This window comes from Podarcis tiliguerta (genome assembly GCF_965153285.1).
Source record: "Podarcis tiliguerta genome assembly, chromosome: 14".
Lineage (NCBI taxonomy): Eukaryota > Metazoa > Chordata > Lepidosauria > Squamata > Lacertidae > Podarcis > Podarcis tiliguerta.
The window spans coordinates 48,558,577-48,579,228 of NC_139547.1; the positions used below are offsets into that span (position 1 = coordinate 48,558,577).

Genomic DNA, 20,652 nt, shown 5'->3' on the forward strand with positions numbered 1-20,652 from the left:
GTCAAACAGCTCTTACTGTCAGGAAGTTCTTCCTAATGTTTAGGTGGAATCTTCTTTCTTGTAGTTTGGATCCTTTGCTCCGTGTCTGCTTCTCTGGAGCAGCAGAAAACAACCTTTCTCCCTCCTCTATGTGACATCCTTTTATAGATTTGAACATGGCTATCCTATCACCCCTTAACCTCCTCTTCTCCAGGCTAAACATGCCCAGCTCCCTTAGCCGTTCCTCATAAGGCATCGTTTCCAGGCCTTTGACCATTTTGGTTGCCCTCCTCTGGACACGTTCCAGTTTGCTCAGGTTCCAATATAGTTTTGCTTAAAAGTCCCAACCCTGTGGAAGTATTTTTCTTAAAGGACATACAGAACTAGCACCTGCTCTTAATCTGTTCTTATTTGCTTCTCTCTCCTGCTCATTTCTAATATGGCCTGCAGCATATTTATATCCTAAGGAAGGTGGCAAGATGATCTACAAATAAAGTAATCAGTTCTCTGGGAAAGAAGGTGCACTAGGGAGATGTGCAGTTTGTTCCTCACCAACAGGCAGTTAATTGCACCCTTGTGCAATAAAGCCTTCAGTCCCTTCCCCCGCCCCAGATGATCTCCGGTAAAAGACATGCTGCGCATGAATTGCTAGTTCTGTAGCTAGAAGGCTGTTGCTCCACTCTCAAGTTTAGGGGTCAAGGGGTTGTTCAACAGTGGGTCTGCAGGGTGGGGCGGCTTAGCCTCTCCCCTTGAGAGGAGGCAAAAGGCTTCAGGGGACTCTGCCTGGTCCTTCCTGTAGGTGGCATCATCCCTATCAAGAATATCCTTCAGCAGCATCTTCAAACAGAAATTCACAGTGCAAACAGTAAAACGATTTATTTTTTTAAACCAAAGGTAAGATTACCAAGCTCAAAATTTAATGCACTCTCAAATGACAAACCTAGACAGCATCTTAAAAAGTAGAGACATCACCTTGCCAACAAAGCTCCGTATAATAAAAGCTATGGTTTTCCCAGTAGTGATGTATGGAAGTGAGAGCTGGACCATAAAGAAGGCTGATTGCCGAAGAATTGACGCTTTTGAATTATGGTGCTGGAGGAGACTCTTGAGAGTCCCATGGACTGCAAGAAGATCAAACCTCTCCATTCTGAAGGAAATCAGCCCTGAGTGCTCACTGGAAGGACAGATCCTGAAGCCGAGGCTCCAAGAGAAGACTCCCTGGAAAAGACCCTGATGCTGGGAAAGATGGAGGGCACAAGGAGACGGCAGAGGGCACAAGGGGACGGCAGAGGACGAGATGGTTGGACAGTGTTCTCGAAGCTACCAGCATGTGTTTGACCAAATTGCGGGAGGCAGTGGAAGACAGAAGTGCCTGGCGTGCTCTGGTCCATGGGGTCACGAAGAGTCGGACACCAAAAAAATAGTCTTAGTGGCTCCAGTGTTCCTACTACTAATCATCTCTGGGCAACTGTGGCACATAGGGTTGCCATATTCCCAAAAATGAGTTTCCGGACAAAAAATAAGTCCAGGTTTTCCCGGGTGGTGAGCTTCAGCATCTCTTTTTCTAGAAAATAGCACTGGGAATATGGAAAAGGAAATGAAATGTAGGACACTGTCCTCAACCCTGGCATTACTAGCCTTACTGACTTAACCCGAGTAAATGATTTTTTGAGATCCAAGCCTTGATGGTGTTTTGCAAAACACATACTCTCTTGTACTTTGGCCTTAGGGCCCTCCTATTAGCAACAGAAACAACACCAGCTGACTCTGCAAGCAGCAGGTATTTTTCACGCAGAGACCTAAGGCATTATTATTATTATTCTTCATACCATTCACTATTGTATGCTGCAACCCCAAAGAGTGTGTTTGAACCAAAAAAACTGCATAAATATTGTGACAGCTTTGCTGTATGCAGACACGATGGTAGGAGAACAAGGTTGCAGACAATAAATAACTCAGCATCTCCAACAGTTAAACATGCATTCAGTTTGGTAATTTAATTTCCTGTGGCCCCATATTAATTGGATATCAGAAAATGGGAAACAAATCTGGTAACAAGTATAAAGAAATATTAGTTTCTTATTTTTCTGGTTATTTTAAAAATGAGATACTACTTAAGCACAAAGAGCTACTTTAGGAGCACATAGTGGAATTTTTGAAGATAACTTCTACAAGTACCATTGAAATGAATGGGGTGTGTGCAAGAACACTACTCTGCAGGAGAACTTTCAAGTGGACTACACCCTTTGACTATTTTCCTTTCAAAAGCAACCCACCACTCAATGCACATGAGGTGAGTTGCCAGCTTCTCAGATACAACAACAACAACAACAATAATAATTTTATTTATACCCCGCCCATTTGGCTGGGAAATCCAGCCACTCTGGGCGGCCTCCAACAAAATATTAAAAATACATTAAAGCATCAGACATTAAAAACTTCCCTAAACAGGGCTGCCTTCAGATGTCTTCTAAAAGTCAGATAGTTGTTTATTTCCTTGACATCTGATGGGAGGGCGTTCCACAGGGCGGGTGCCACTACCGAGAAGGCCCTCTGCCTGGTTCCCTGTAACTTTGTTTCTCGCAGTGAGGGAACAGTCAGAACGCCCTTGGGGCTAGACCTCAGTGTGAATCTGCCCACTTAGGCTGGTCAATGGTTCTCCCTCATCAGAAAGGTTCAGGCTCAGTAAATAATCTGTGTAAGGAGAAAACCATCCAGCTATTGGTAATCAGGATCCTTAGCTTTGTTTTGTTTCTTTACAAAAATGATTTATTTCAATAATCCAGTGGTGATACCAAATGAACGGAAGTTTGTCCAAAATTACTGACTAGATTTTATTAAGTGTGTCTACTTCTCTAGTCCCTCCCTTCAAAGGAGTGTTAGGGTTGATTCAGATACAGCTTTACTGTTCACTGTATTGTACTACTTACATGGGGATTGCTAATCTGTTTTGTAAAAGAAAAGCACCAGTACACAAAATTATTTTGCAGTGAACTTGAGACAAAATATACTGAAATTGGATATTAGGATTTACAGCAGATTACTAACTTCTTAGTTAAGAAAACACTAGTTTATCCTAACTTCTTAGACTAGAACATAAGTTTTCTTGAAACAAGTATTACAAGAAAATGTTGATAGATTCAAGTGTAATAAACTGACATCTTTCACAAGAAGCTCCTCACTGACGAACTTGAGTTGAGAAAGGTCAGTAGAACCAAAAAAATTATGTTCTCAGAGGCAGAGAAAGCAGTCCCACAGGGGCCCAAAATTTTGATAGAAGTATATTGTTAGACACACCTGCTGAGACTGAGTTAGCTTTACATAATTAAGTCCAGATTTTTCTCAGCATGGGCCTCTTGTCCGGTCATATAAACTGTTGACATGTTTTAAAATATGCTGCATTATATAAATGTAACCACACAACATTAGATAAATTTCCATGACTCAAGCAGGCAAACAACAATAATTCAAGGCAGCATGATAGCTGTGATGGATCTAGGACAGGGAAAAAAGCTCAATCCAGACTTTACAAAGCATTCAATAAAATATGAAACAACACGCTATTTAAAAGAACTATAATACACACACAAATATGTATTCATATTTCCTGCTAGTAAGGGGCAGAGGAAGGAAAGAGTGTTGTGTTTCTGTGCCACAAAGCAAATTTTTCTGGGATCTGAGAAACCAGGTCAGCTGTGGCAACCTCCCCAACCCCACCCTGAAAAAATCATTTGTTACTAGGGCTGTCACTCAAATAAGGAAATCTTAATAAATCATATTAGTTCTAGATGATTAATGAAAACTGCATACCGTATTTTTCGCTCTATAGGACGCACCCGACCATAGGATGCACCTTGTTTTAGAGGGGGAGAACAAGAAAAAAAATTTCTCCTCCTCTCTGCTCAGCGCCCCTTCAGCGAAGCAGCAGGAGAAACAGAGACCCTTCAATTTCTCCTCCCGCTTTGCTGAAGGGGCGCTGAGCAGCTCTCCCTCTCTGCTGAAGCCAGGAGAGTCTTGCTTCCCGGCTTCAGCAAAAGGAACCCGAAGCCTCCGGAGCGCAGTGCAACCTCCCGCTGCGCTCCGGAGGGTTCAGGCAGCTATCCCTGAAGCCTGGAGAGCGAGAGGGGTGGGTGCGCACTGACCCCTCTTGCTCTCCAGGCTTCAGCGAAAGCAACGCAAAGCCTCCGGAGCCTGCATTCGCTCCATAGGACGCACACACACTTCCCCTTAATTTTTGGAGGGGGGAAAGTGCGTCCTATAGAGCGAAAAATACGGTATATTTGTGTGAGAAAGAAGTTTCCCTTCTCATTCGGGGGAATGACTCTCTCCTAAAACAATGCAAGGCATTTGTAGTTAGGTATTTCTGTGTGTGGTATTTATAATCTTAAATCTGTAGACTGGTCTGCTGTTTTTAATAATTTATCGGATTAATCAACAAACATTTAAGCTTCCGTTGTGGCATTTTTATGCTTAGATTTGGATTCAGATAATCAAACTAGTCAAGCTTCTGTTTGTCCTTCACTGTGCTACAGCCAAGACCTGGTTGGCCTTCTGAAGTAGTGCTGATTTCAACAGATACAGTAAAGATTTTGTATTGGTATCTGCCTGATATAAACGTTACTGGTCACTGCAAAGTTACAATACAGGCGGCAACCATTTTAGGCCAATTGAAGAAGGCAGAACAGGGGTGGAATGGGGGACAAAATTTATATGCACTCCACCAACTTCTATCGGGGCTGGGAACCCTCGCAAAATGGTTGCTGCCTCTATGTTGGAGACTGCAAATTCTCCACCTACTTGGCAGGGAATACAAGGTAATCTTACTGAATTTTGCTATCTGACTGGGGCAATTTGATCAAATACCTGTTTAAAAGATATGGCATTCCTAGACATTATTATAGGATAACTGAAGCTGCTGCCATATAAGCACCTCTTTCAAAGTACAGCCAAACATCATCTTCCGACAATGTTGGTATGCCAACCAACCAACACACTTAGGTCCTAAGAAGGTTTGAGTTTCACATGCAAGAGGCAGGAAACAAAGAAAAATAAATAATACAGTGGTGCCTCGCAAGATGAAATTAATTAGTTTCGCGAGTTTTTTCGTTGTGCGAGTTTTTTCGTCTTGCGAAGCACCACTGCATTTAAACACTGACAACGGCGGGGAAGGGCGGGGAGAAGCAGGGCAGCTGCCGCAGCCGGTACCTCAGACTCACCTGCGCATTGTGGCCACCGTGCGACGTGGCTGCTGGAGGGCGGCGGGGCTCAGGAGCGCGACTACAGGGAGAGAGAGGCGCTGGCGGCAACGGCTCTCTGAGGGGAGCGCGCGAGGGGGGTGGGCCGCGGCGCGAGGCACCAACCGGAAGGTGGGAGGGAGCCGGAGGAGCCATCAGCCGGAAGGTGGGAGGGAGCCGGAGGAGCGGGGAAGCGAGCGTGCGTGCGTGCATTGACCGTCGCCATGACAGGAGAGGCAGGGCTGTTTCGTCTAGCGAAGCAAGCCCTTAGGAAAATCCGTCTTGCGAAGCACCTCAGAAAACGAAAAACCCTTTCGTCTAGCGAGTTTTTCGTCTTCCGAGGCATTCGTCTTGCGGGGTACCACTGTAATAAGATTTGGTTTCACTGCTCTCCTGCCTGATCCGGGGGTGGGAAGACTTTAGACATCTGGAATCTACTTTGTTTTTTAATAGAGCCCCAAAGTAGACTAACCAGTCAGGGGCAACACAGTGGTGTGGTGGACATGAGGGCCCACAGGGAGAGAGTACACTTTACTAGGGCCTGGAGATCATCGGTGGCTTGTCCAGACTGCAACCCCATTCCCATGGAGGAGTCCAAAATATGACAGTAATATTTACTGTTTATATAGTGCTGTGGAACATCCAAAGCATTTGAGATAATACAAGCTCAATGAAGCTAACAACCACCCTACAAGGTACAATTATCCACATATTGCTTATCAGCAGTGGAGGCTGAGTGAGCAGGTTGCCTAAATCTGCTTACTGACCTGATGTCTACAGGGAGATTTGAAATGGGGACTTCCTAGTGATTTATAGTGCTATGATGATTTACACCAGGAAATCCATTTAGGACAGGGCGGGCCAACTTTCTTACCAAGTGGCTTGCAGGAGTCCTTCAACATGAACCCATGGGCTGCACAACGCCTTGCTACGTGGTGGAGGGGATGTTGTTGTTGTTTAGTCGTTCAGTCGTGTCCGACTCTTCGTGACCCCATGGACCAGAGCACGCCAGGCACTCCTGTCTTCCACTGCCACCCGCAGTTTGGTCAGATTCATATTTGTAGCTTCGAGAACACTGTCTAGCCATCTCGTCCTCTGTCGTCCCCTTCTCCTTGTGCCCTCCATCTTTCCCAACATCAGGGTCTTTTCCAGTGAGTCTTCTCTTCTCATGAGATGGCCAAAGTATTGGAGCCTCAGCTTCACGATCTGTCCTTCCAGTGAGCACTCAGGGCTGATTTCCTTAAGAATGGATGCGTTTGATCTTCTTGCAGTCCATGGGACTCTCAAGAGTTTCCTCCAGCACCATAATTCAAAAGCGTCAATTCTTCGGCGATCAGCCTTCTTTATGGTCCAGCTCTCACTTCCATACATCACTACTGGGAAAACCATAGCTTTTACTATACGGACCTTTGTTGGCAAGGTGATGTCTCTACTTTTTAAAATGCTATCTAGGTTTGCCATTGCTTTCCTCCCAAGAAGCAGGCGTCTCTTAATTTCGTGGCTGCTGTCACCATCTGCAGTGATCATGGAGCCCAAGAAAGTAAAATCTCTCACTGCCTCCATTTCCTCCCCTTCTATTTGCCAGGAGGTGATGGGACCAGTGGCCATGATCTTTGTTTTTTTGATATTGAGCTTCAGACCATATTTTGCGCTCTCCTCTTTCACCCTCAATAAAAGGTTTTTTAATTCCTCCTCACTTTCTGCCATCAAGGTTGTGTCATCTGCATATCTGAGGTTGTTGATATTTCTTCCAGCAATCTTAATTCCGGCTAGGGATTCATCCAGCCCAGCCTTTCGCATGATGAATTCTGCATATAAGTTAAATAAGCAGGGAGACAAAATACAGCCTTGTCGTACTCCTTTCCCAATTTTGAACCAATCAGTTGTTCCATATCCAGTTCTAACTGTAGCTTCTTGTCCCACATAGAGATTTCTCAGGAGACAGGTGAGGTGATCAGGCACTCCCATTTCTTTAAGAACTTGCCATAGTTTGCTGTGAGGTGGAGGGGATAGCGAAGCCAAAATTTGATGTTGGCACTAGGCTTTGGCAAGGAGGCGCGAGTCTCTGGTAGGGTCCTAGAACCCTGCTACCTCCTTCCCAAAGCTGGGAAAGCATTAACTAGGCTTTGGGAAGGAGGAAGGTGGACTCTAGAACCCTGTCAGAGCCTTGTGACTCCTGCCCAAAGCCCAGCTTTGGGAAGGCAGTGCAATGGCTGTTGTGGGGAATCAAATGTTGCTGAAGGCCACCTCAAAAGGCCTCGAAGGCCACGTGCGGCCCTTGGGCCATGTGTTGGACCACCCTGATTTAGGAGACAGGGCAAACTATTGCTGATCTACAGTGTGAATGCTTAAATCAGCAACATGGCCATCTCACCCACCTACCCGCCCCCCGTATTATGCCTCATTTGATCACTACAAGTATGGCATCACACCCAGAGAAAACAGTGGATATATAAATCTCCAGGAAACAAGGTAAAGGGTAAAGGTAAAGGGACCCCTGACCGTTAGCTCCAGTCGCAGATGACTCTGGGGTTGCGGCGCTCATCTCGCTTTACTGGCCGAGGGAGCCGGTGTACAGCTTCTGGGTCATGTGGCCAGCAGGACTAAGCTGCTTCTGGCGAACCAGAGTAGTGCACGGAAACGCCATTTACTTTCCTGCCAGAGCGGTACCTATTTATCTACTTGCACTTCGTGCTTTTGAACTGCTAGGTTGGCAGGAGCAGGGACCGAGCAACAGGAGCTCACCCCGTCGCGGGGATTCGAACTGCTGACCTCCTGATCGGCAGGCCCTAGGCCAGGGGTCCCCAAACTAAGGCCCACGGGCTGGATAAGGCCTGAGGGACTCGTTTATCCAGCCTGCAGTGACCCCCGCCGCCTGCTTCCACCGCCTGCTCTTACCAGCGCTGCACTGAGCGGCTGCCCACTTCCGGGTCAGAGGTGCACCGGAAATAGCTTGTGCGCATGCGAAAGCGTTATTTCCGGTGCACAACCAGGTCGGAGGAGGCCTGTGCACAAACTATTTCCGGTGCTCCTCCGACCTGGAGGTGCGCCCGAAATAGTGTGTGCTCATGCATATGGGCACGCGCCCCCCCCTGCCCTCCGGCCCACCGCGCAATAGGCGCTGGAGACACCGGCCCAAGGCACGCTAAGTTTGCTGACCCCTGCCCTAGGTTCAGTGGTTTAACCCACAGTGCCACCCGCGTCCCCCAGGAAACAAGAGAACTTGCTAAATGTGACAGACAGGAACCTCCCTAGAACACACAGAGCTGCGAAGGAGGTCATTTAGGTACATGTTTGCTGCAATTCACACTTCCACACATTTCACCATCTTTACCTAAAGTGAATTCTATTCAGACATCTGTAGGAATTTTTCACTAACACTGGAAGCATGTAACAATTATTTTGAAAATGTGATTTTCTTTTTTTAAAAAAGGTTTAAAATTAGTAGCAGGGCATGGTGAAAACCTAAGGAGGCATCCAATACTATTTTTAGACTCCAGATTAAAACTTTTAAAAAAGCAAATTTAACTCAGGATTTTCAAATGCTGTTGCCTGCTCTTTTTTCTATGGTGTGTTGTATAGGCAATTCACGGTACAGTATATTTTCCCAGTTCAGTTGTATACCACCCAGGAATCACTTTCTGAAGAGGAATAATAAGAAATATTTAAATAAAATGCACCAGAAGCTTTTGAGAGTATTTTCCTGTTAAGAGCATTTTGGCCAAAGCATACTAAGGGACAAACATATTCTCATTTCATTAGGGAGCCGGAGAAAACTTAATTATGCCCTCTGCTGGTTCTTTCAGATACTGGAGAGTTGTTTACATGGCCCAGGTCAGAAGTGACCATTTTTAGATAAGGTACCATGTGCTGACTAACATTTGCAATTCCCACCCACTCACTTTTATCTTTGCGGCTGATGCAAAAACATCTAAACATGCTTGTCCATAAGGATCTATCCAAAACAATCAGCCCAAATAAAACAGTAAACAGAACATTTGGGAAATTGTGGGCGAACCCTTCTTTTTTTACTTCCTTGTTAAGAATGTTATCTCAGTATTTCCTGTTTTCTTCTACATCAAAAGCAGAATTATCAGTCTTCTCGTTCCTGAAAATACACCCCCCCCCCCAATAAGGAAGTCTTAGCTGGATCAGTTCTTAGAAGTCTTCCATCTTCTCCTCTTGGGGAAAAAACAAGATAAATGTAGATAACCAAATAACTTGAGAGAAGCTTTTCAAAATTTTGAGGTTGATTTTTTTTCTTCAACTTCAGCCCTTCCAAAGGTTCAATTGACTTAAAGAGAGTGTAGCTCAACAAGACAAAGATTATGATGCCAATAGAAAGCAATGCCAGATATTTCTGCTTAATAACTAAACACAAGTAAACAATACCTGGAATGAACAAACACCACACTACGCAACTTAATTCATCATATTATTTTATTTTATTTATTGTTTATTATTAAAATTATACACCACCCTTTTAGCATTAGTTATACCAAAACACAGGTTCCAGTTGGCTTTCTTTGTGGAAAGCTGCTGCTTGACATGGCTTCTGAAAAGTTAGGTGGATTCTCATCTAAATAGTCATGCAAGTTCTTTCATTAATCTGCTCTTTATACTGCAGGTATTCACACTCCTTCAATTACAAGGTGTTATTAGCATCGGAAGTCACTTTAAGGTGTTTCCTTCAACCATGGAAATTTGTAATGACTATTCCATTATGTTATGAGTGATTTCCTGTTTAAAGTCTGCACTGAGAAAGGCAAGGAGTGATGCCCAGAGGATTGCCAGACGGTATGCCAATGATGATTGGCTAAAGCTGTGTCAGAGCATTCAACTCACTTGCAAAATGTATGAAGGCATGAAGAAAGCCTTTGGACCAATAGTCAGGAAAACCGTACCACTGAAAACCTTGTCTGGAGAGATCATCACAGACTGCAGCAAGCAGATGAGCACTATCAAGAACAGCCCTTGCAGAAAAACATGATTGCTGACACAGCAGTTGACAGCATCCAGACTCTGCCTGTCTTTGGAAGAGCTGGATGTCCCTCCCTTCCTTAACTATCAGGCATGTGATTAAGCCCCAGGACAGGAAGGAATCTCAAGTGAAGTGCTGAAAGCCAGCTTCAACTCCTCCCTCATGATGCAGCTCCACGGCCTTCCCTTGCAATGCTGGGAAACAGGATCTGTGCCACAAGACAAGTGCGACTCCAGCATTCCGGCCCTCTACAAGAACAAAGGTGACCACTATGACTGCAACACCTACCGAAAAGTCTCCCTGCTGAGTACTGTGGGGAAAGTCTTCGCCCATGTCGTTCTCAACAAATTACAGTTACTCACTGACAGGGTTTATCCTGAGTCACAAAGCCGGTTTAAAGCTCAGAGGTCAACAGTGATATTCACACTGCATCAGCTGCAGGAGAAATGCTGAGAGCAGAGTCGCCCCTTGTACATCACCTCCAAAGACTTGACAAAGGACTTTGATATCGTCAACTGAAAAGGACGCTTCATTACTCAATATGATAGTATGCCCACCTAAGCGCCACAAGACGGTTGTCCTTCCACTATGACAGCTCATCCTTGGATGCCTTCCCTTTAAAGAGCAGTGTGGAACAGGGCTGTGTTTTCTCCAGAACAGCATGGGAGAATGTTAGGCTAACGACCAATACCAAGATGAAGGTCTACCAGCCTTGAATGTTGAGCGCACTGCTTCATTGTAGTGAGACATGAGCAACTTACTCCCGCCAGGAGCAATGCGTTAATGCCCTCCATGTGTGCTGCGTCAGAAAGATGTTGGGCATCACATGGCAGGACAGAACCTCAAACAATGATGTGCTCTCCCAAGCCCACATTCCCAACATGTTCATACTCCTGCCTCAGCTACGTCTATGTTGGCTTTGTCATGTCCACAGGATGGAAGATGGCAAGATCCCCAAGGAAGTGCTCTACGGGGAACTGGCTTCAGGCACCTGGTTCTTTGGCAGACTAATTCTGTGTTACAAAGATGTCTGCAAAAGTGACATGAAGATTGGCAACATTAACCCCACCATGGGGAAATCCCTTATAGGCTACTACAGCACCTGGAGACAGTCAGGTTGTGTATTCACAGCAGTGACAAGAGGAAGAATGACCGCCGGGAGGAGCGCAGAAAGAATAAATGCCATGGTCTTCTTCTTCTTCTTTGGTGATCACTCGTAGCCAAGTACGATTGTCTTCCATAAACATTGTTTTAACAATGAGTTTGTAAGTGACTGTGGAGGCCAATTCTGGACCCACACGTCCTTCCACAGTGGGGACATTGGTTCCCGGGTGGGAGTTGATCACAGTGTAGATTTGCCAAGCATGCCTTCCTCTTAGCACATTTCTCCCTTGCGTTCTGAGTTCGAGTGTCTTCAAAGTCCATGACACCTTTGGTAAAGTCTGTTCTCCAACTGGAGTGCTCGCAGGCCAGTGTTTCCCAGTTGTCAGTGTTTATACTACATTTTTTTAGATTTGCCTTGAGACAGTCTTTAAACCTCTTTTGTTGAGATATACCGTATTTTTCGCCCTATAAGACGCACTTTTTCCCCTCCAAAAATGAAGGGGAAATCTGGGTGCGTCCTATGGGGCGAATGCAGGCATCGCGGACCTCTCCGCCAGCAGCGGGAGCGCTCCCGCTGCTGGCGGAGGGGTGCCTGCATGCTGAAGCCTGCGCGCGCTGAGCTCAGCGCGTCCAGGCTTCGCGGACCTCTCCGCTAGCAGCGGGAGCGCTCCCGCTGCTGGCGGAGGGGTGCCTGAATGCTGAAGCCTGCGCGCGCTGAGCTCAGCGCGTCCAGGCTTCGCGGACCTCTCCGCCAGCAGCGGGAGCGCTCCCGCTGCTGGCGGAGGGGTGCCTGCATGCTGAAGCCTGCACGCGCTGAGCTCAGCGCGTCCAGGCTTCGCGGACCTCTCCGCCAGCAGCGGGAGCGCTCCCGCTGCTGGCGGAGGGGTGCCTGCATGCTGAAGCCTGCGCGCGCTGAGCTCAGCGCGTCCAGGCTTCGCGGACCTCTCCGCCAGCAGCGGGAGCGCTCCCGCTGCTGGCGGAGGGGTGCCTGCATGCTGAAGCCTGCGCGCGCTGAGCTCAGCGCGTCCAGGCTTCGCGGACCTCTCCGCTAGCAGCGGGAGCGCTCCCGCTGCTGGCGGAGGGGTGCCTGCATGCTGGAGCCTGCGCGCGCTGAGCTCAGCGCGTCCAGGCTTCGCGGACCTCTCCGCTAGCAGCGGGAGCGCTCCCGCTGCTGGCGGAGGGGTGCCTGCATGCTGGAGCCTGCGCGCGCTGAGCTCAGCGCGCCCAGGCTTCACGGACCTCTCCGCCAGCAGCGGGAGCGCTCCCGCTGCTGGCGGAGAGGTGCCTGCATGCTGAAGCCTGCGCGCGCTGAGCTCAGCGCGCCCAGGCTTCGCGGACCTCTCCGCTAGCAGCGGGAGCCAGCACTGGGCTCCCACGGCTTGCAGAGAGCTGCCTGTTTGGGGGCTGGGGTCGGGGGAAGCTCGGGCTTCCCCAACCCCGCGCCTGGGGGGGAAATAATTTTTTTCCTTTATTTCCCCCCCAAAAAACTAGGTGCGCCTTATGGGACGGTGCGTCCTATAGGGCGAAAAATACGGTAGGTTTTCTGTTGCAGCTGTGGCATATAAAAGCCTTTGGTTGTGTTGATGCACGTGTACAATGGCATTTTTTAAACATTGTGAAAATGTCATGGACACCTGCATCAACACAACCAAATGCCTTTATATGCCACAGCTGCAACAAAACCTATCTCTCCCGTATCGGTCTCTATAGCGACAGCAGGCATGGAACTATCCCATAGTTTGACTTCACCCCAAAGGTACACTCTTCCATTGTCTCCCAAGATGTAACAATGCCAGCCAATCCTAATATGTTAAGAGCAGTGTTAGAAATTGAGATATGAAATCTAGGAGCTTTCTTAAACCTAGGTTATTAGCACATCAGCGGAATGTCTAGGGGCACTTTTTTATAACAAGAATACAAAGCTGAAAATGAATGAACTGCAGTTAAAATATTATGTTCATTTTTCATATGGTTTAGTCCTTCCCTGCCCACCCCCCCAATATTCTTAAGAGGGTCTCTTCTCCAGTCTTCAGAGAGAAGCCGGATGTGGAGAGGCAGAAAAAGGTTCTCCCTTTCCTTCCACTCTGCAGTTTTAATCTGAAATCTTAGGTGCAGTACTGAGCCCAGAACTCAGAAACTGCTCACGCTAATGAAATTCCCTGTCGCAAAATGCGCCTAAAGCAATGGGAGTTTCGAACACTGGTTATGAGTGATTTCCTGTTTAATGTCAGTTGAAAATGATACTCAAAATAGTCCTCAAAATAGGACTATATTCAAAATAGATAAAACATTGACTAAAAGAGGCCACAGTTTCATCCTTTATTCATCAAACCTGACTGCTAATACTGCAGTAATCACTTACCGGTACATTCCAGAGTACTTTTTGAGCAGATGGCATATAACTTGCCCATCCAATTGCCATTTCAAACAATGGTGAAGAATCCCAGCTATGCTCCATATTGAGAATATTGCTGTCATTTTGCTATCACTCCATTATGAGGGTTAAGTCACAAAAAACACACGTTCCCCCAGCTTGGAAGGCAATTAATTTCCTCCCTCCACACTAAAAAGTTATAAGCAACCATTTAGCCTGCCTGTGTGTTTTAGTCCTATGTATTGCTGGAGATCAGATACTGGAGCTATTTCAAGTGGTAACCTATATTTTATAACATGCTAGTCTTCTGGATTTTAGAGTGGAAACTGGGTTGCTGTTGGGAAAAAATAAACACCACCTTTGTGTTTATCTGGGTCCTGTAATTGGCTGTAGCCTGTTATGGAAGCTTTTTTACTTTTAACCACCCCCCTCTCCCTTTTATCCCCTACTGGAATTCTAAGTTGTCCCCCCCCCCACCCTGGCCCAATATCTAATTACAGTAAATCATTATTTGAAGTCTGGAACCACTCACTTACCCTGGCATATAATTATAAAACCCTGGCATTCAAATATAAGGCTTTGTTCTTCACCAAACTTTCTAAAATGTACAACCCTTTTAGCTCTTTTCTATCAACCAAATGTCATGTAATACTTTGCCTCGAATCATTAAAGCTGCATGACTTTAAGACACTTCATGCAATTTCAGTGCATATGGAAAAAACAATGACTTATCTCCATTTAATCATCTTATTAAATACAAAATAACTAACTGCACGAAGGTTGTGTGAATGTTCAAAGTGTGTGCTGCAACCTTTTTGGTTTATTAATGCTTTGATATGTGTTTCTAAAGGTCTGGTTAGGGTTTCTGATCTCTCTCTTTTTCTTCACTTGCAAACCTCTTCTGGGATTCAAGGCACAAATAGTGTTGCCCACTTTTGCAGGAGGATGTCTGGCCTGAATATAATTGGTTTCGCCTGCTTTATGTCACCTTGTTATGGAATCAGTGCCGACATGACGTTGCCTCCCTCCTAAGTACTATTCAGAAACTGAGAGCCAGCATCCAGATTTACACCCTACCCCTTCCCATTCTCATTCCCTCTTGCGAGTGAATTGCCTCTTCTGCATTAACTGTGGTTAAAGGAAATGTCAGCACTCAACTTCCCTGCAGTTACTTGCTGAACAAGGGTTCCCACTTAATTTCAGACCATGTATGTGCTACAACAACCATGTTGAAACTAAGCAGATCTGTGGTTGGTCAGTACCTGGATGGGAGGCGACCTGTGCATCCTACAAATGCCAGCTTGAGAGTGGGAGACAACTATACAAAATAAACCAGGAATTTGGGAGGAGTAAATAGGCCAGGATCCATACACAGAACCAGTTCCATGAGCCCGTGAGGGATTTAAATTTGCTTTTCTATAACACAAGTCCCGCTCCTCATACTGCCACATGGGACGTTGCTTTTGAAATTGCAAGGAGTTTGTGATATTGTGATCACAAGTGGTTTGTGATCACAAGTGGTTTGCGATATTGTGCATATGCATATGGGGAGACAATTTGTAACCCAATCATTCATTTTGTATCACTCTATGCATAGATTTTATATGCTCTTGTTGAAAGGATTGTCAGAAAGTCTGGCTTGCATCAGTCCCACACCAACTGAAGTAGGTCTCCCAATATTAACCTTAACTCTAAGAACTTGTACTTTAACCAACCTGTTGAAGTTATCACCATTTTAACCTAATCCTAAACTTCCTGGAAACAAGTTTCCTTGAAATAACTGGAATTTGCCTCTACTTGGTGCTTCAGGAATAAAATTTGGTAGCAAGTTCAAAACAGATGACATATTCTGAACATTCACCCCAAAGGCACACTCCATTGTCTTCTGAGACAGATGGAAGCCAACAACTCTTGAGGAATCTTCAAAGCTATTGAACTTACCTAGTTAAATAGTTTAGTGCCAACTCTGACGGTGATGGTTTCTTAGATTCTACTTTCTTAACTACGATCCCCTTTTCTCGCATTAATCTCTTTTCTTCCTTCTTGCGCTCTTTCTTCAGCTTTCTTTCCAACGTCCTCTTTTCCTCTGGAGAAAGTTCTTCATCTGAATCCTCCTCCAGTTTATTTTCCTGAATAACAAAAGTACAATACTCAATCTACTGTTTATTAGAAAATGTCCCAGTTTCTATGTTGATAGACAGGGTGCATGTGAGGGGAGGGCCTAAATGCTGGAGAAACGTCAGAGTAGGCTGTATGGTATATCTTTATGAACAGCACACAGATACATATTTGTTCCCACCTTGTCAATGGAGGCAGAACCACCCACTGTCAGGAGACATCTTTACCTCACACAGCAATGCTCCCGTGTGCAGAATGAAAAGCAGCCATTCACTTATATGGGAGAAAAGAAAAGGGCTGCATATAGAGACACCACTGAGGTGAGTAAAACAAACAAGCTTCCTGCTCCTGGAGTAAGGGGTGAGTTTTTTTCACTCCACAGCCCATCTACAGTTGTTCCGCCTGGCCTTTGGCTTGGAGCCAATTTGATTCCCTCTCTTTCTTTTTTCTTTTCCTTCTCCTCCTGCGATGAGGCTACATTTTAATATTTTAATGTTCCATTATTTTAATGTTGTATTTTACTTTTGTTTTTAAGTTGTAATCATTCGTCTTGTTTTTATTATTGCTTGTAAGCCGCTCTGAGCCCGGCCTTGGCTGGGGAGGGCGGGGTATAAATAAAAAATTATTATTATTACTTCATTCCATCAAACTGAATTTTAATTATTTATTAAAAACTTATTTATATGGTCAAACCTCGGTTCCAAAACGCTTCCATTTTGGAATGTTTCGGCTCCCGGAAGTGCTCCGGGTTTCAAATATTTTTCGAAAGCCAAACTTCCGATGCGGCTTCCTCTTGAGTGCAAGAAGCTCCTGCAGCCAATCAGAACGGGCTTCCGGAACGAATTACATTCAACAAATGAGGTTTGACTGTACTGCCTTCCGCATTAAAATTATAACACAAATAAAAGAGAGACAATAGTCCAAGGCAGAGTTAAAGCATAATCAGCACACTGTGACAGCCACTGAAAATTGAACAAGCTTTCATTTGCAAAACCCCACCTATTCACCTACATTATCTTCACTGTGGCTTCCATTCCTTCCCATGATGCTACAGTGTGACAGCATTTTGCTTTCATGAAAGTGAGAGAGAACTTATGCCATAATAAACCTTTTAGTCTTTAACGCAATACTCTTTGTGGCTTTTGCCGCTACTAGCACCTCTGCAAAATGAATGCTGAAAGCTCCCTAGCTGAGGTGCGTCCAACATCCAACAGGTTGCAATCCACCATCCAATATAAAAAAAGGGCTGTGATCTACCACACTCTCCCATGGTCATTCGTCAACTTAAACATATTATATTTAGCTGGGGAAACCCAGCCAGATTATGATTATACGGTGCTACCTCGGGTTAAGTACTTAATTCGTTCCGGAGGTCCGTTCCTAACCTGAAACTGTGCTTAAACTGAAGTACCACTTTAGCTAATGGGGCCTCCCACGGCTGCCGCGCCGCCAGAGCACGATTTCTGTTCTTATCCTGAAGCAAAGTTCTTAACCCAAGGTACTATTCCTGGGTTAGCGGAGTCTGTAACCTGAAGCGTATGTAACCCGAGGTACCACTGTACAATAATATTATACAATAATCATATTATAATCATTATTGTATGATTATACAATAATCATATTATACAAATTATGATTATACAATAATAACAAATTATTACCCCCACACCAGCCCCTTCACAGGGCCGTTGGTGCACACGGGAAGCCAACACGCCCCAGAATGTCCACTTTCCCCTTTACCAGATGAAAGAGCAATGTGGGAAGGGGTAGCAGCGTCTAACTTTTAAATAAATGCAGCTAGGCTGGAGCTGGAAAGGTGGGGAAAGTTCAGCATCCATGCAGAACTAGGAAGGGGAGGGTTTTCTTTCCATGGGAAATGGCGGGAGGGGGGAGGAGGAGAAACGTCATGGTCTCTCTCGCGTGCTCCCCTTCCCTCAGCTCCATTTCGTGGCTGACCAGCTGACCGGACACCTCCGCAGCTGCAGCCCATGCAGAGCCCACACACCTCATTTTCGCCTCCCTGCCCAGGGTTGCGGCTTGCAGGGGGCAGAGGCAGGCACCTTGTGCCTTTTCTGGCTGGCCAGCTGACTGGGCGCCTTTGCAGCTGCAGCCCATGCAGAGCCCACACACTTCATCTTTGCCTCCCTGCCCGGGGCTGCAGCTTGCAGGGGGCAGAGGCAGGAGCCTTGCACCAGTCTGGGCCGGCCAGCTGACTGGGTGTCGGGCAAAGCCGGTGGCCGAGCGGGGTGCTTGAAGCAGCCATGATGGACCAAAATTCTCAAGCGATCCCCGAGTCAATTGTGGTCAACGCATTGGACATACATGCCCTAGATAAATAAAATTAAATATTCATTTACAAATTAAAAACATTTTTACTTGGGTTACCCACATCAGTTTAGTGGTGCCCAAGGAAGATTTCATCTCATACATACATATATCTCACACACATTAGAAATGAAATTAGAAATAAAATAAAAACAGACAGATAGGCTTGCTTTGGTCATAACAGCAGAAAGCTAGCAGCATGTTTTCTCAGAATTAAATCCTACTGTGATTTAAGTGATATTTGCTTCTTATCAGTTTTGTTTCTCTATTTAGAATAATTATATCACAAGCAAAAACAATAACATTCAGCAATGCAAAGAGCAAATACACATACAAAAAGCATTAAAAGCATGGAACCACCTGTCAACACCTCCATGCTGTTAGGATTCAACCTTCATTCAGCTCATTATCAGTTCTAAGCACCTGGACCACCTCACCTGACTCAGCTGACAATGAAAAACAGGGACAAGTGCCACCAGCACATTCATTGCACATCACTATAAATCTTCTAATGACACCACCCTGAGGTTTCACAGAAATGTTAAAAAGCATGGGAGGAGAACTGAAAGCTTACAGGACCCTGCATCACAAATGTTGAGCAGACGTCTTTGAATGCTGCTTTCTGAAATCAACCTTTAGGTACGAGTGGAACCACCATAACGCTGCGCCTCCAACTCCCACCTCATCTCACTGTACAGGCTTTCTTGCAATAACCGTATGTGTCGCTTGTGTGTCCAATGATACTTTGGTGTGACAAATTTTCAGAGAAGCATGTGACTGTCTCACACAAAAGGCCTCACCTCTCTAGGAAGCATGTTTTAGGGTTCAAGTGTGGACACACTTGCACAAATGTAACACGATGTCCATGATTTAACTTCACAGCGTGAATTGAACAAGGCATCCAGGCTTGATAGTATTCCTCTATCTGTACTAAAAGAGAATCTGAGTCGACAGGTGCCCCTTTTAGCATCATTTTACACGTTGTGTGTTAAGATGAGCTGTGCTCCCCATATATCATAAGGCAATTGTAGTGTTTATGGGGGGGGGGAGATATGGAAGTAAGAAGTTGAAAGTCTTGGAGATGAATAAATTGGCTCCAGACCAAGCCATACAGTTGTAGATCACTGTTTCTTTTTGTACCATCATGCAGCAGAGTACTCCAATCAAAGTGGGGGAGGCGTTAACCTTTCTATGCTTTTGATTTAGTTCCAAGGAATTTGTTATGTGTAAAGCTGGAGGCCCTGTCTATTCACAAGAGGCCTTTGTTTTGAATTTGTAAAATGTCTAGTCAAACTGAAATGTAGGTTCACTGTGGACAAGTGAGAACCTCTCTGATCCAATTTCAACTACGAGAAGAGTATATCAAGGATGTGTGTTTTCTCCACTTCTGTTCACTCTTTTAAAAGTGATATTTTACTTTAGCAATTGTCCACTTTTGTTACAGTAACAGTGGTTTCCACAAACACTGAGCTCTAGATTTTTTTAAAGGCTAACTCTGTTATCCGGTTGCTGATTGGAGCTGCAATCTGGATTAAAGATGCTGGGCCATATGTGGATGCCGTGCAGGCACTCATCCTCTGGTCTATTCTTGGCGTTCTTAAATGAGTTGGGGCTTCAGATTTTTATTTGTAAGTTGGATTTCAACCAGTGAGCTTTAGCGCTCATTACCCTGAACCTTTCGATTTGATTATACTGTAATGCAGTTGTACATTCTTTTGGCCAACTATGCTTTGCATCAATGAAAGCTGCTTTGGAACAAGATATATGCATTGGGCTTTTCACCTGAGGCTTTGATAATAATGGTTGCTAATCAGGCTAAAATTAGGGATTTAGACTTCCAAAATATTTTATATCCAGCAAATACGCCTGCTCCCTGTTAATAATTTAATCCAATTGTGGGATTAAATTGACAAAATACTGAATAGAATCATAGAGTTGGAAGGATCATCTAGTCCAACCACTGCAATGCAGGAATCTCAGCTACAGCATCCATGACAAATGGCCATCCAGCCTGTGATGAAAAACCTCCAAGAAAGGAGAGTTCAGAACCAAGGGAAACCGTTCCACTGTCAAACAGCTCCTACTAGTTTATCCTGATGCTTGGTCAGAATCACCTTTCTTGTAACTTGAAGCCATTGGTTTGAATCCTAGCCTACAGAGCAAGAGAAAACAATCTTGCTCCATCTTCCATGTGACAGCCCTTTAGATATTTGAAGGTAACTATCCTATCTCCTCTCAGTTTCCTCTTTTCCAGGATAAACATACCCAGCCCCTTCAACCTTTCCTCATAAGACTTAGTTTCCAGTCCCTTGATCAGCTTAGTTGCCCTCCTCTGCACACGTTCCAGCTTGTCAACATTCTTCTTAAACTGTGGTGCCAAGAATGGATACAGTATTCCAGGTGTGGTCTGACCAAGGCAGAATAGAGTGGTAATATTACTTCCTTTGATCTGGACACTACTGTTGATGTCACTTAGAATAACATTTCCTTTTTTGCTGTTGAATCACACTGTTGTCTCACATTAAGCTTGTGGTCCA

The 20,652-nt window shown here is 45.2% G+C and overlaps 1 protein-coding gene across 6 annotated transcripts in view; it reads right to left on the reverse strand.

Annotated features, from left to right (window-relative positions):
- The window catches only part of CHLSN (cholesin), a 149,121-nt gene that overhangs the window by 15,599 nt on the left and 112,870 nt on the right, over positions 1-20,652 (reverse strand). For all 6 annotated transcript variants that reach the window (XM_083413811.1, XM_083413812.1, XM_083413809.1 and 3 more), the window contains exon 3: positions 15,614-15,801. In XM_083413811.1, coding sequence (XP_083269937.1) covers positions 15,614-15,801 — 188 coding nt within the window. The remainder of the gene's footprint in view (positions 1-15,613; positions 15,802-20,652) is intronic.